Here is a 13,954-nt window from a genome sequence, read left to right on the forward strand (position 1 = left end):
TGGTTATTTTATTAACTGTGCTAATTAAATGGCACCAGCTTATATTTATAACTGTACAGCGTATTCAAATCCCATATGTTTTGTTCTTTTTTGTTTGTTGTTTTCATTGTTGATGATTTCTTATTATTTGTTTGTTTTGTGTAGTAATAAGGTTTAATCAAAGACTGATGTATAACTCACATACTTGGTGTGAGCTCATGACAGCCTCCCAAAGTGTTGGATTGTAATCATAGTCCTCAATGACTTGCTGCCATGAGGTTTTATTATTCTTATATACAAGAATATGTTGAGAGTAATTATGAAATAGCATTCTAAATGTAATCAGATTCATTAAAACATTAGTCTGATCTGTTGCTAAATTAGTCTATTTTTCCGGAAAATAATTAGTAGGTCATTTCTAGTGTTTTCTCCAGTTGCATACCCTTGTCAGGTCTGCTGGTCTGATCATCGATCCTCCAAGTTCCTTCTAGTGAGGGATAGATGTGAGAAAACCACAGTACTAGTCTCTGCTAAACTGGCCATACATTGGGTCAAACAATACCAAGAGGACCCAGGAGGTCATCTCACATGTGCCCCTTTCACAGGACACGAAGTGAAAAGCTGGTTGTTTATGTCATTACTCATGTTCCTTCTTGCTTTATCTTTGCTATCTAAGCTCTTTGTTATTTATAGATTGATTTGTTTTATGGTGAAAATAATGCACTTTCACTGCCAATCCTTGTGTTTTACCTTTTGTTGTTGTTGTTTGTTCGTTGGTTTTTATGAAAGGTCTACACCAGAAAGGAAGCCTTGAAAGCAGGTTTGGATAAAACTGTAAGCCTCCAGAAAGATCTATCAGAGATGCATGAGTGGATGACACAGGCTGAAGAAGAATATCTAGAGAGAGATTTTGAATACAAAACTCCAGAAGAATTACAGACTGCTGTTGAAGAGATGAAGGTAAAAGAAAACAAAGAAAGGAAAATGAAAAGAAATAGAACATCAATGAAATTGTGATTCTGAAAAATCTATGCTTTTTGAGCTACTGTTCTTTTAGGAACACGTAAATGGTGCTTATAGTGACTTTCAAAAGAGAATCCTGCTAGTTTTGTAAAATAGAGAATGATTACTGGTTATAAGACAATTGATGGGTGTGAGATGGTACTTTGCAAAAGTTTGATTTGTAAAGCATCTGTGAGGAAGTACATTTAATGTGAGAGATCTGAGTAATGAGAAAAAGCCAATGTTCAAAAATAAATCACAGAAGCACATTCCTGACACAGGAAATACTTCTAGCAAAGATCCTATGATGAATTGGGAAAGAAAATAATAAAGAACCACCTACACAAAAGCAGTAGAGCAGAGGCTAAGTACCTTGAGATTCATTTGAGGCAATGGATAAATATCCATTAACACCAGAGTTGTGAAGGCTACGATATGAATTTGCATTTTGAGTAAAAAGAGTAGATCTTTTAAGGGTTTCTCATTAAAGTCTATGATGTTTTCACATTTGGTTGTGAGGAGGTCATGATGAGACTAGCTATATTAACAGTAGGTATGTTGAAACTAATACAGTTCATTCTTTCTCTGCTAATCAGAAATACATAAGGCAAGTACACAACTATGACTATTCATGTCTTATCTGTAGTAGAACAACATGGATGGATGATATGTCATCCCATTCCATTTTGACCTATTACATTTTAGTCTAGCACCTTTATGATTTTCAAAGTTTTTGCCAACTGTTGTGTTCCATCCCATAATATCACAGTTCTCTGGTGGCTTTTTTTCAATCACCTCTAATAAAAGTCAATAAATACAACTTCAGATCTCTGAGAAGATAAATGCTGCTTTATTAGCTTTTTTGTTCCTTGCTGGATTCTTTGGTTTGGCTCAGTGTCTTGCTTACTGTCTCTCTGTCTATTCTGTATCTTTATAAATACTTCATGCTAACTTCTTGTGCCACAGAGTCCTAGTGTGCTTCAAATTTTAAAATTGTGAAAACAATCCTGAAAGTAAGTGAGTGGTCCAATCAATTTGTTCACTTTGATTGGCATGTTTAAGTAATTGGTTCAGCCAAACAATTGGTGCAGTATGCTGGAAAATTGAAAGGGAATGGCCCAGACAGCCTCTGGCAACAGCAGCTAAGGGAATTGGCAAAAAAAAAAAATCCAATTTCTTGAGGTTCTGCTTGCAAGTCAAGGAATTTCTTGAGGTCAGTTTGCTGTCTGGTGTACAAAGATGGGACTTGCTATAGATTCTAACTGTGCTCACTTGTATTGTTGCAAATAGAAGCAGACTTGTTTGCATGTCACTCACTAAGAGACAAAACAGAGATCTCCTTATATATTTATTTTCTTCCCGGTCATTAAAATGACATTACTGCTTGGTAATTGATTTTACTTTTTTACATATAAGCAAAAATTTTCTTCCGTCATAAAGGAACTAAAGGGAGTTTTTGATGAGCAGCCTCCTACTTTGAATCTCTTTTGGAAGCCATCATTTATTATATTCTGAATCTTTGTAACAAAATCTTTAAATTTATTTTTAACATGTTTCTTTTATTAATGTATCACTGATTCTGTTTTAATCCTAGAGCTTTGGAAAACATAGACTTGTAATAAAAAGAAATAATAGAAGCATACATATGTTTAATAAGTAAAGCAGTGATATTTGTTCTTGAGATGGAGAATGACCTGGAGGATGTGTACAAAAAATTACTTAGAGGCTGGTGAGATGGCTTAGTGACAAAAGTGCTTGTTGCCAAGCTAGAGGACCCAAGTTCCAGCTCTTGGACCCGGTGGTGAAAGGAGAGGACCATTTATCACAAATTGTCTTCTGACATCCAGATGTATATATATACAGAGATGTAATAACTAATAAATGATAAATAAAATATATGATGTTGTGCCCAAAATTCAGAATCTGGAATTCAACGAATCTTGGGGTGTGTCTGGAATATTAAATCTTCAACAAGTTTCCATTTAATCCCAATGACTAAATTCCTGATGGATACAGTCACCTATGCTTTGAGAAGCATTCAGTCAATATATTACTGATAAGAGGCAACTGATCATTGTATATGCATCTAATATGCATCTAACTATATATATATATGTGTGTGTGTGTGTGTGTGTGTGTGTCTAGCTCCCTCTCTCTCCTCTCTCTCTCTCTCTCTCTCTCTCTCTCTCTCTCTCTCTCTCTCTCTCTTCATAAATACATTTTTATGAAGACAGTATCTAAATTCTAGCAAACAATTATATAAACGATTATAGTCTCTATTGTTAATACCCATCTGAATTTGTATCTTTTGTTATATTTCTTCCCAGAACCTCTCTAACACCTAAACCAGTAGTCACACAACATTGTATAAAAGTTGGAAAATCAAGAAAAAATATTCTCCCTATTTAGATAGGTCATGTTTTTTATAGTTTTTATAAATGGTGATTGCATTTGTTAAAGATATTATGACCTTTCTTTCTCATCCCACATCAGTCTTCAAGCTAGCTTAATGCAAACTATCACAAAGAGAAGACATAACCCCAATGACATTGACTTAAATCATTTGACTCTTTCTTAATGTCTAATAAAGGATAACAAACCATGTGTTTGAAGGATTGATCAAAGGAGGAAGCAATGTATCAACATTGGCACAGTGATGCTGAAAGATCAAGAATCTTGAAAGTTATTGATAATGTTAAGATTACTACAGATAAAATAGGATTTAATAGAAACAAACACAAGCTCATACAATGTCAAAAAGTTTTGACAAGAATAAACAGAATTTTTCAATTATTAAGTTAAAATCTATGAAGGCCCACATTTTATAGTTAAAATGTCTTTTGGTTTCCATCATAATATGTATTTTATGGCATCCTGAAGCTAAATCCAAAGGAAAGGTCAATTATGCTGAAATTATAAATATATAAAACAGCATTTTATACCTCTCTTGCTCATGTCCTTCCCATATTCTGAATTCTTCCTACTATTTGTATTTATGAGCAAATTTCACTAGCCAAAATCTGCATTATTTTTGCCTGAGATCCACTTTAAAATTTTGTGATAGGCTATAAGTATTAGGAAAGTAAAATTGTCTCAACGGCCTTTCAACCAATTGTGGTTACTTACCCATGAAAGCAATAATTCTGAGTCAAACTTTTCCCAGAGCTTTCCTGTAGGACTAATGTCTACTCATTAACTAAATTGGCTAAAAATATCCTTAGATCTTCATAGTTTTTTTTCACTTTCTTATGCCTACTACATATTCAGCTAATGACATTTCCTTCATAAGCAACACACACTTCTACTTTTAGGTGGTATTGTTGAAGTCAGGAATCATCTAAACTACAGATTCTCTCTCTCTCTCTCTCTCTCTCTCTCTCTCTCTCTCTCTCTCTTTCTGTATGTATGTATGTTCTAAAATGTATTTTCAGATTTTAGCAATATAGGTTAAGTGTACATGGCCTCCAACTAAATTACACAGACTACTTTCTTATGAGGATTATTTGGTTCCTTAAACTCTTCGAAATGAGCAAAACACACATGGTGGGAGTCTTTGATAGTAGGAACAAAACAAAAGCAACTAAAACATTTGTATTAGTGCCAGATGATGTTGAAGAACAACTAAGACCTTTGCATACATAGGTTATTGCCAATGAGTAGGAATAAGTCTACTATACAGTCACTTATCTGTCTAGAAGGAAAACAAGAGTGAAGTCATGATGACTAAAGAAGCCCTAGCCACTCACCAGAACCAGAACAGTGGACAAGGGCAGGTTTTATATGTTATACTTTAGCTAGTGGAGATGAAAGATGTTTCATACACATATAATATTTACATATATATCACTGAGTGATCATGTTCAATTGAACTTCCTCATGTACAAAGTGGACTTTCTAAGTTTTAAGCTTTGTGAAACAAATTTTCTTCCGTAGGAGAACAGCAAGGATAGCTGTGAGACATTGTACTTTAGCTTTCTAAATTTCTAAGTTTTCAAGTACTGAAGACATTTTTTCAACAAAACTGCTTTTGTTTTATTCATACTATCAAGGATTCCCCACCGTGTGTGTTTTGCTCACTGCAAATTTTTCTATATTTAATATCTTTTGAATTAAATGGTATCTTCACTAAATGTAATACTGATATACCTGAATAATTTATAAGTGATGTTAATCATTGATTTCTAAATATTTTTAAAACCTAGTATTAAAATATTTGCTTCTTAACTACTTGAAAAAATGTATTACAAATACATGCATACACACATATACATACATATATACACATATATACATATATATGCATATATATGTATGTATATATGTATGTGTATATATATATATATATATATATATATATATATATATATATATATATATATATATATATATATATTTGACCGATACAAAGCAATGTGCAGATAATTAATCAAATGCTTCCTTTTTTGACACCAAGTTTTATTTTGCCTAATGTGGCTTCTCTTTATTGTGTATCCAAGAATGGCCTTAAAGTCCTTTTCTTCCTTCCTTTACCACCAAAGAAGAGTGAAAACTGGTGTATGTCATAGTGCCTAGCTAAAACTATTATTATTAAAAGTCTATGATATTGATAATATTTATTTCAAGTTTTTAATTGTGTATAAATCTGAAAAGAAAGAATAATAATAAGCATTCATTTTATGTTTATGAACTATCTTAATAAGAATGCTGCCTGGGAAAAATTATGTGATCTGTAATAATGAATATTAGAAATGATAATGTTGACTTGCTTTTAAGAGAATATGCTTTTCTTTTCAGAGAGCTGAAGAGGAGGCACTACAAAAAGAAACAAAAGTGAAACTGCTGACTGAGATTGTAAATAGTGTAATAGCTCAAGCTCCCCCTGCAGCACAAGAGGCCTTAAAAAAGGAACTTGAAACTCTAACCACCAACTACCAGTGGCTGTGCACCAGGCTGAATGGAAAGTGCAAAACTTTGGAAGTTAGTTGATTTTCTTTGATTTTATCTGTTTTGTGTCACATGAATATTAACTAAGAAACTGTGCTTTGGTGTAAAGCAATATAAGCAAGAATTCCTCATTCAGACACTTATAACATGTATAAATTTGTGCCAGTTGCTTAACTTGCATAAAACTGTTTCCAGTTTGCATATGATTATAATAGATTTTGTGCTGTTGGAGAGATGGCTTGGTGTTTATGAATGTTTTCTGCTCTTCCAATTGATCAGAATTTAGTTTCCAACACCCAATTTAGGCTGTTCACAAGTACCTGTAACTCAAGTTCAAGAAGATCTGATGCCCTTTTTCAGGACCCAATGGGCACTTGCAAATATTTTATACATGGAGACACCCACACATGGACATACATACAAAAATATCTTTTTTAAAAAGAATAGTACTTGCTTTACAAAAGTATTTGTTTTAAAAAATAGTATTTGTTTAAAAAAGAATAGTACTGTACGTTTAGAAATTTTTATATATATGACTAAAATACTTAGACAACAATTATATTCTCACTTGTATTGTCAGGTTACAAAATTTATAAATATTAGATTTTATATGTCATATTAAATTGTTTTCCATGTATTTGAATATGCATAAACTTATTTGAATGTGCATAAACTAAATTCTGTTACATGTAAGCATTCTATTTATAGCTATTTTATTTTGATCATTTTCATAATCACTGGGCCCTTTAGGCTACTTTGTAAGATATAATGCCTAACTAGATCCTTTTTGACATTTTCTATTTATTCATTATCACAAATCCTGCTTTATTTTTCCCACTTGGCTTATTTTCTAGATTATGTTTGTGTGAATGCAGAGGAAGAATTCACGTGTTTTATGAACACATCAGAGTTATCACACTTATGAAGTCACAGTAGTTAAGACACCATCATCAAGACCCATATAGAGTCAAGTCAGACAAATCCTAGAGTTTAGTTGTGGTAGGAAGCAAGAAATAAAGGAAGTCTCACCCCTTGTTGAGGAGGTATTGGCAATTTATGGCTACTGGAAAAAGAAAAGTCAGATCATTTTAGGGTAACAGTCCCTGAGAGGTTACTGATGCTTCCTTCATTAGATTGCCCCATACCCTCACATATATTGGCATCACTAAGTGGACTCTAGGGTTTTTTAAAAGAAAATAATGAACACGTGAAATTGGGATCAAAGAGCAATACTGATGTGAATACAAGAAGAAATGGAGGAGAGGGAATGGGGGTAGACTTTATCAAAAAAATGTTATATTCGGGTTGGGGATTAGGCTCAGTGGTAGAGTGCTTGCCTATCAAGCACAAGGCCCTGGGTTCGATCCTCAGCTTGAAAGAAAAAGAAAAAAGAAAAGATAAAAATGTTCTATTCATGCTTGAAATCATTAACCAATAACCCCCAAAATTATTTAAGGTCTATCTTACCAGTTAGAACTACATATGCCTTCCTATCTCAAAAAGTGTAAAACTCTATTAAAACATTGTTCCTCAACAATAATCACATAACAGAGCCTTTATTGATTAAATTCACAATATAATTTTATCTGGGAATAGAAGACTTAGAATTCAACTTGTGTCTTGTTTTTGAAATCATACCCATTTGGAAGTTTGGGTCCTCTTTCTCCTTTGTATTATCAAAATAAAAATCAATGCTGGCAACTCAATGAGGCACTTGAATGTTTCCTCTATATTCACACAAACATAATCTACAGAATAAGTCAACTGGTAAAAATAAAGTAGGATTTGTGATAATGAATAAATAGGAAATGTTAAAAAGGAGCTAGTTAGACTTTATGTCTTATAAATTAGCCTTTAGGGTGCAGCGATTATGAAAAATGTTCATAATAAAATAGTTATACATAGAATGCTTACATGTAAGAGAGTTAAGTTTATGCACATTGACATAAGTTTATGCACATTCCAAATGTTTAAAAGTCTGAAGTTCAAAGTCTCTTTTGATATTCATGCAATCTCTCAACTGTAATCCCCTATAAAATCAAAGTAATAATAATAAAATAGATCACATACTTCCAACATATAATGGCACAGAATATACATTAACATTCAAAAGTTGAGGAAAGGGAATATAGTGAGGAAATACTGGACCAAAACAAGAACAAAACCAGATGGGCAAACTCCACACTCTGTATCTCCATGTCTGATGCCAAAATGCTTTTCAGATCTCCAACTCCTTTGAGATTTGTTGACTGCAACATACTTCTTTCTCTTGGGCTGCTTTCCACTTCCTGTTAGCATCTCTCCTCAGGAGGAATCCCATGGCTCTAGCACCTATAACATCATGTGGTCTCTAAGGCAATCCAGGCTTTACCTTCACAGCCTCACAAAATGGCCTCTGTGGGCCTCTATTCAGGGACACCCCTGACAATGCCTAGATTCAGTGGCTTTCCTTAGTCTTGGGGGCAAATTCCATAGCCCCTTTCTTCTATCATTAACCCCTGAGTCACATGGCCAAATCTGCTAAGTTCTGCTGCTCTTGGGGATGAAACATGGCCCCCTTGTACAATTACATCTTCATCAGCTTTCTGTTTTTAATGATTTCCTTCACTGCCTAAGCATGGCTGTTGTGAAACTTGCTCTATAGACCAGGCTGGCCTTGAACTCAAAAATCTGCTTACCCCTGTCTCCTGAGTGCTGGAATTAAACGTATGTATCACCACATTTGGACCTAAGCTGTTCTTTGATTCCTTTTCACAGTTAGAAGCTTAGCTGGGTGGGATCTTGCCTTCAGATTACCACTCCCTTTATTCCATTTAACATCAGGCTTTACATTAATCTGTTTATCTCCTTGAATACAAGACTTAGCTCCATCCCACTTCCTAATGACCCCTTTCTCCTCAAATTATTCATTTTGTATTTTGCCTTTCTCTGTTTGGTCCTTATAGATCTTCATAAGAGTGACCACTAATAACCATGCAACAGGGTCAATCCAAGGACTCTGCCAAAGGGATTAATCCAAATATCATCACTTTAGCCTCAGGTAGACTCTTAGGAAAAGGGGAGAAAACAGCCACATTCTTCATCAAAATATCACAAGATCTCTAGGCAACACTAAAATTCTGTTCCTCTGAAATCACTTGAGCCAGGCCCACACAGTTCAAATCACTCACAGCACCACTGTCTTCCATGCTCCTACAAGTATGTCACACTAAGCAGCACTTATAATATTCCACTGATTTCCCAACCCAAACTCTCCCAAATATGGTCAGGCCTATTACAACAATCCCTCGATATAAACTTCTGTCTTAGTTAGTTTTTGTTACTGTGAAGAGACACCATGACCGCAGCAACTCTTATAAAGGAAAACATTTAATTGAGTCTGGCTTACAATTTCAAATGATCACTATCATCATGGCAGGAAGCATGGCAGGGTGCAGGCAGACATGATACTAGAGAAGGAGCTAAGAGTTCTACATCTTGATCCTAGGGAAACTGAAGTTAAGCCTATGTACCACAATGAGCCTCCATACTGACACACTTCCTCCAACATAACTACAACTCCTGATAGTGCCATTCCCCATGGGGCAACCATTCTAACACATGAGTCTACGGCCATACCTATTCAAAACATCACGAGGATGTGATATAGAGATATCTTAGAGATGGACAGTCTGTAATGTCTCCACATCTCTATTGTCTCCACCTTGATGAGTTAAAGGTCTCTGTGTTAATCACCATCTACTGCAAAAAGAACCTTCTTTGATGAATGTTGACAGATGCACCAATCTATAGACAACAATCCTCTAGGAGTCTATTTAATGCTATACACATTTATCAGAATATTCACAAAATGTTCTTTCCTAGGGCTATGAATGACTTAGTTTTAGATTCTTGGCTGTGTTAACATTTGTAGGTATGACTTCTGTCTTGTGGCACTGACATTAAACCAAGTAAAAAAGTGGTTACTCTCACAACATTAAGGCCACTATTATACAAGTGGGCATGTCTTGATAGGCCAATGATTATTCTACCTTACAGGTTTCACAGCTAGTTAAGACTGAAGATTTTTTTTCTGCTGATTAATGTATGTAGAACCTTCAGCACTATGAAATATAAAAAGTAAGGATGAAGCTTTCATGTCAGTCCTAGCTTGATTTCTGCATGCATGATTCAATTATGCTGTGTCTTCATAAACAGGAAGTTACCATTAAGTTCTGTAGGACAAGTAAGAGCCATGGGAATATCCTGCAGTGTATGGGGGTCTGTTGGAAACTATAAACTAACAACATAAAAAGATAAAACCTATTACTGGTACTGGGGTGTTTATGTGATAGCCTGTGATGTCTGTGAGAGGCATTGTTGCCATGGTATAGGGTAACTCAATTTTACATATATATATATGAAAGCTTCTTCAGCAGTAGGTTTTCAGTTTGCTTTTTCCAGAAGTAACCCTCTTGAAACTCTTCTTCAACCCTGCCTTCCCCTCCCTACCATAGACTCCCTTCTCCATCTGTCTCCATTGTGCATCCATACTATCTACATTCTATTTCTCCTCTCTTAAAAGCCACTCTCATGGTCCCTTACTTGCAAATGTTAGTTTTCTATTAATGAAAATACTATCCCCTTGTCTTTTGAGTTTCTGTGCTGGTAAGAAGCCCACTGTCAAAGTAGTCACATTATTATTTTGTCTGATGCCTTTAATTTTTTTCTTTGTCATGCTCTGCAGTTTTATCTTATTTTATATGAGTATAGATTTATATTCACTTTTACTGTGTCAACTGATATGATAATGAGAACAGATATATTGTTCCTTTCAATAGTTGGTTTTCTATTACAGTTTTTGAAGATTGTCTTTTCTCCAATCTGCAGATTGTTCCTAAGAGCGTTTTCCTTAATATTTATGAATAATATTTCCATTTTATAATGCATTTTTCAATTTTATAGTAAGTTTTCTGTATTATTTCTTCTATCTGTCCAATTTAGACTAATTTCTGAAGTCTGTGATTAACTTCTTAGTTTTTAAATTGCTTGTGCCTTAAATCTGTTTATCTCTAATTGCATGCATGTGTGTTTACTTTTTCAACAAGTGCATTTCTGTAAATCTGACACTTTCTCATAATTTTCTGTTTTGCATAATTATAGCTTCTCATTAAGACAATTGAAACATTTACCATCTGTTTAATTAAGTCTCACCTCACTGAATTATAAGAATTTAATAATTTTAGTTTCCAAATAACAAAACCACTAAACCAAGCATACCAAATTCTATTAGCTGTCTAGTTTGGGGCTTTTTTCATAGTGATATTTTAATACATGTTTCCAAATCTTTTTATTCTCTCATAGCTTTTAAAATATAAGATTTAAATAACAATATTATAGTGTATACACTAAAATTCTGTAGTTTAATTTAATATTAGGAGTTAAGCAATATTTACTGAATTGAGAATAAGAAAAATTTGGTATTACTACTATTCCTCTTTCTAGGCTCTAAGAATCAATCTTTCAAATCAATCTTTCAATGTTAGTACAAAGAAGAGAGAATATTGCTTTCATATTAAGATCTTTTTCTTAAATCTTACACTTACCTTTCCTTTTTTTAATTCCTAAATATGTCTGTAACAATTATTCTGTTGCTACTTGCCATATTAATCTGACTGTTCTGTCTTGTTCTCTGTTGATTCTAAGTGCTTTATTAGAAACATTGGTTGCTCTCATTCATATGAATTTTCAATCCCCTAAACTAAAAGGGTCTTCAGGATTTCATGGTGCCTTGAAATGTTTAATTTAACAAGATTTCTGTGTAACTCTTTCCCACAATTTTATACCATATCTACTTGAAAGTTACATCTCTTTGTCCGATGTCTTAGTGGTCACCACACATTTCATTTATTCATATTATTTAACTCTTTGGCTCTGGAAGAATTAATCCTTCATTCACGAGTTGGCAAATCACAATGTTATCTTTGATTCTTCTCAAGTATAAATTCAAAGCCACTACCCCATTTTAATATGCCTACTTACTTAACAGATAGTGTCTTCTTTTAATTTATTTTTATTTATGCTTCCCTCATGCAGTATATACCAACCCTCAGTCTCCCTTCCTTCCCCTTTTCCCACTACCCACACTCTCTGTCACTTCTCCATTCCCCTCCTTTTCTCTTCAGAAAAAAAAAAAAAAAAAACAGGCCTCACAGGGATGTCAACCAAACATGACATTACAATTTATAATAAGCCTAGGCACAAATCCTCAGATCAAGGCTGGAAAAGGCAACCAAGTAGGAAGAAAGGGTCCAAAGAGCAGGCAAAAAGTAAGAGATACCACCACTCCCACTGTTGAATGTCCCACTGGAACACCAAGGTAAACAATCATAACATTTGCAGAGGACCTAGATTACAACCATACAGGCTCTCTGATTGTTGTTTCAATCTCTGCAGGCTCCTAGAAGCCCTGCTTAGTTGATTCTGTGGACCATTTTCTGTTCTCCTCAACAACCCTGGCTCCTAAAATTCTTCCTCTCCCTCTTCCATGATTTTCCTAATGAACTCTGCCTAATGTTTCTTTGTAAGTCTTTGTATCTGCTCCCATCAGCTGCATGAGGAAGCCTCTTTGATGATGGTTGGGATAGGCACCAGTCTATCATATAGCCGAATATCATTAGGAATCATTGCATTGACTTTTTTTTCTCAGTCCTGTTTGATTCTGCCCTTTTTCTCTGGGTCATCCAGCTTACATTTCCTGGCCATCCAGTCAATACCGTATATGGACTCCTTTTATTGCATGTGCCTCAAATTAAACCAGTCATTGGTTGTCCATTCCCATAAGTTTTGTGCCACCATTGCCCCAGTACATCTAGGAGGCAGGATAGATTGTAGGTCAAGGTATGTGTGGCTGGGTTGCTGTCCCAGTCCCACTACTGGATGCCTTGCCTGGATAGACAAGATGGCCGGTATCCTCCATTACTAAGAGTCCTTGATATGTTCCCCCTTATAGGTTCCAGAAGTTTCCACTGAACAAGATTTTCACATTGCCTCCCAAAAGTTCCCTAATTCCAGTTATCTTTCCCTGTGGATGGTTGAGGGTGTAGCACAGTGGGGAAAGTGCTTACCTCACTTCTAGAAGGCCCTGGGTTCAATTTTCAGCTCATTAAAAATAGCAAAAAGAAAAGAAAAGAAAATATGCAAATGAGGGAATAATTTATCATTCATGTTTTTTTTTCTCCAAATGAAAAATTACTGCTTAACTTTCTGAATAGAGCTCTCTTCTCTATCATCAAATGGTCTCTTAATCAAACCTTGACCATAGCTTGTAAAAAATATGTTTACAATAGTAATATTGCACATACTATTGAATGTTACAATTAAACCATTTTATTTCTTAAATATAAAAACTAGTTACCAAACTCAAATAATACTGGCAATACATATGCTCAAATTAAGCACACATTATAACATTGTCCATTTTTTCTATTACCTATATAATTTTTCTAGTATCTCTTTATCATAAGATATGAATTTAAGTATTTGTTACAACTTATGGTTCGTCCTCAATAGCAACAACTATCCTTACATGGCATGTAAGATTTCTTTGTGAACTCATCTATTATATGAATTGTTCTTGGAAATTCTTATTGCTTTTGATTATTGGGTAGCTTTGTGAGTCTTTGTGTCTCTCACAGTTCTTGAGATGTTATGCTTTGTTATCATTTGTAATATAAGCTTAAGTTTTGATCCTTCAAAGGAAGATCATTATTTTCCATTCAAGCAGCAAAATTATTTACACCTTCCTCTTAATGCTTGTTGGTGGATATTTTCCAGTTTTTGCTTCAGAATAGTGCCATATTATTGTTAATGACTTGTGTGAGACCAAAGTTTCTTTTCCAATATGAAGCTACTGTTAAATATCATAGCTTTCATGTCATATACTCTATTCTGATAAAACAGTACTTTGTTAAACTGCATATTATCCTCTCGATTTATTTTGAGCTCCTGTATTTTCCTGTATCTGACACATAGAGTTTCCTGATCCATG

General features: G+C 34.4%; 1 protein-coding gene across 4 annotated transcripts in view; it reads left to right on the forward strand.

Annotated features, from left to right (window-relative positions):
* Dmd (dystrophin) overlaps positions 1-13,954 on the forward strand; it is a 1,920,150-nt gene that overhangs the window by 603,920 nt on the left and 1,302,276 nt on the right. For all 4 annotated transcript variants that reach the window (XM_036174407.1, XM_036174408.1, XM_036174405.1 and 1 more), the window contains 2 exons: positions 769-939; positions 5,776-5,958. In XM_036174407.1, coding sequence (XP_036030300.1) covers positions 769-939; positions 5,776-5,958 — 354 coding nt within the window. The remainder of the gene's footprint in view (positions 1-768; positions 940-5,775; positions 5,959-13,954) is intronic.

The sequence above is a fragment of the Onychomys torridus genome, chromosome X, assembly GCF_903995425.1.
Source record: "Onychomys torridus chromosome X, mOncTor1.1, whole genome shotgun sequence".
Taxonomy (NCBI): Eukaryota; Metazoa; Chordata; class Mammalia; order Rodentia; family Cricetidae; genus Onychomys; species Onychomys torridus.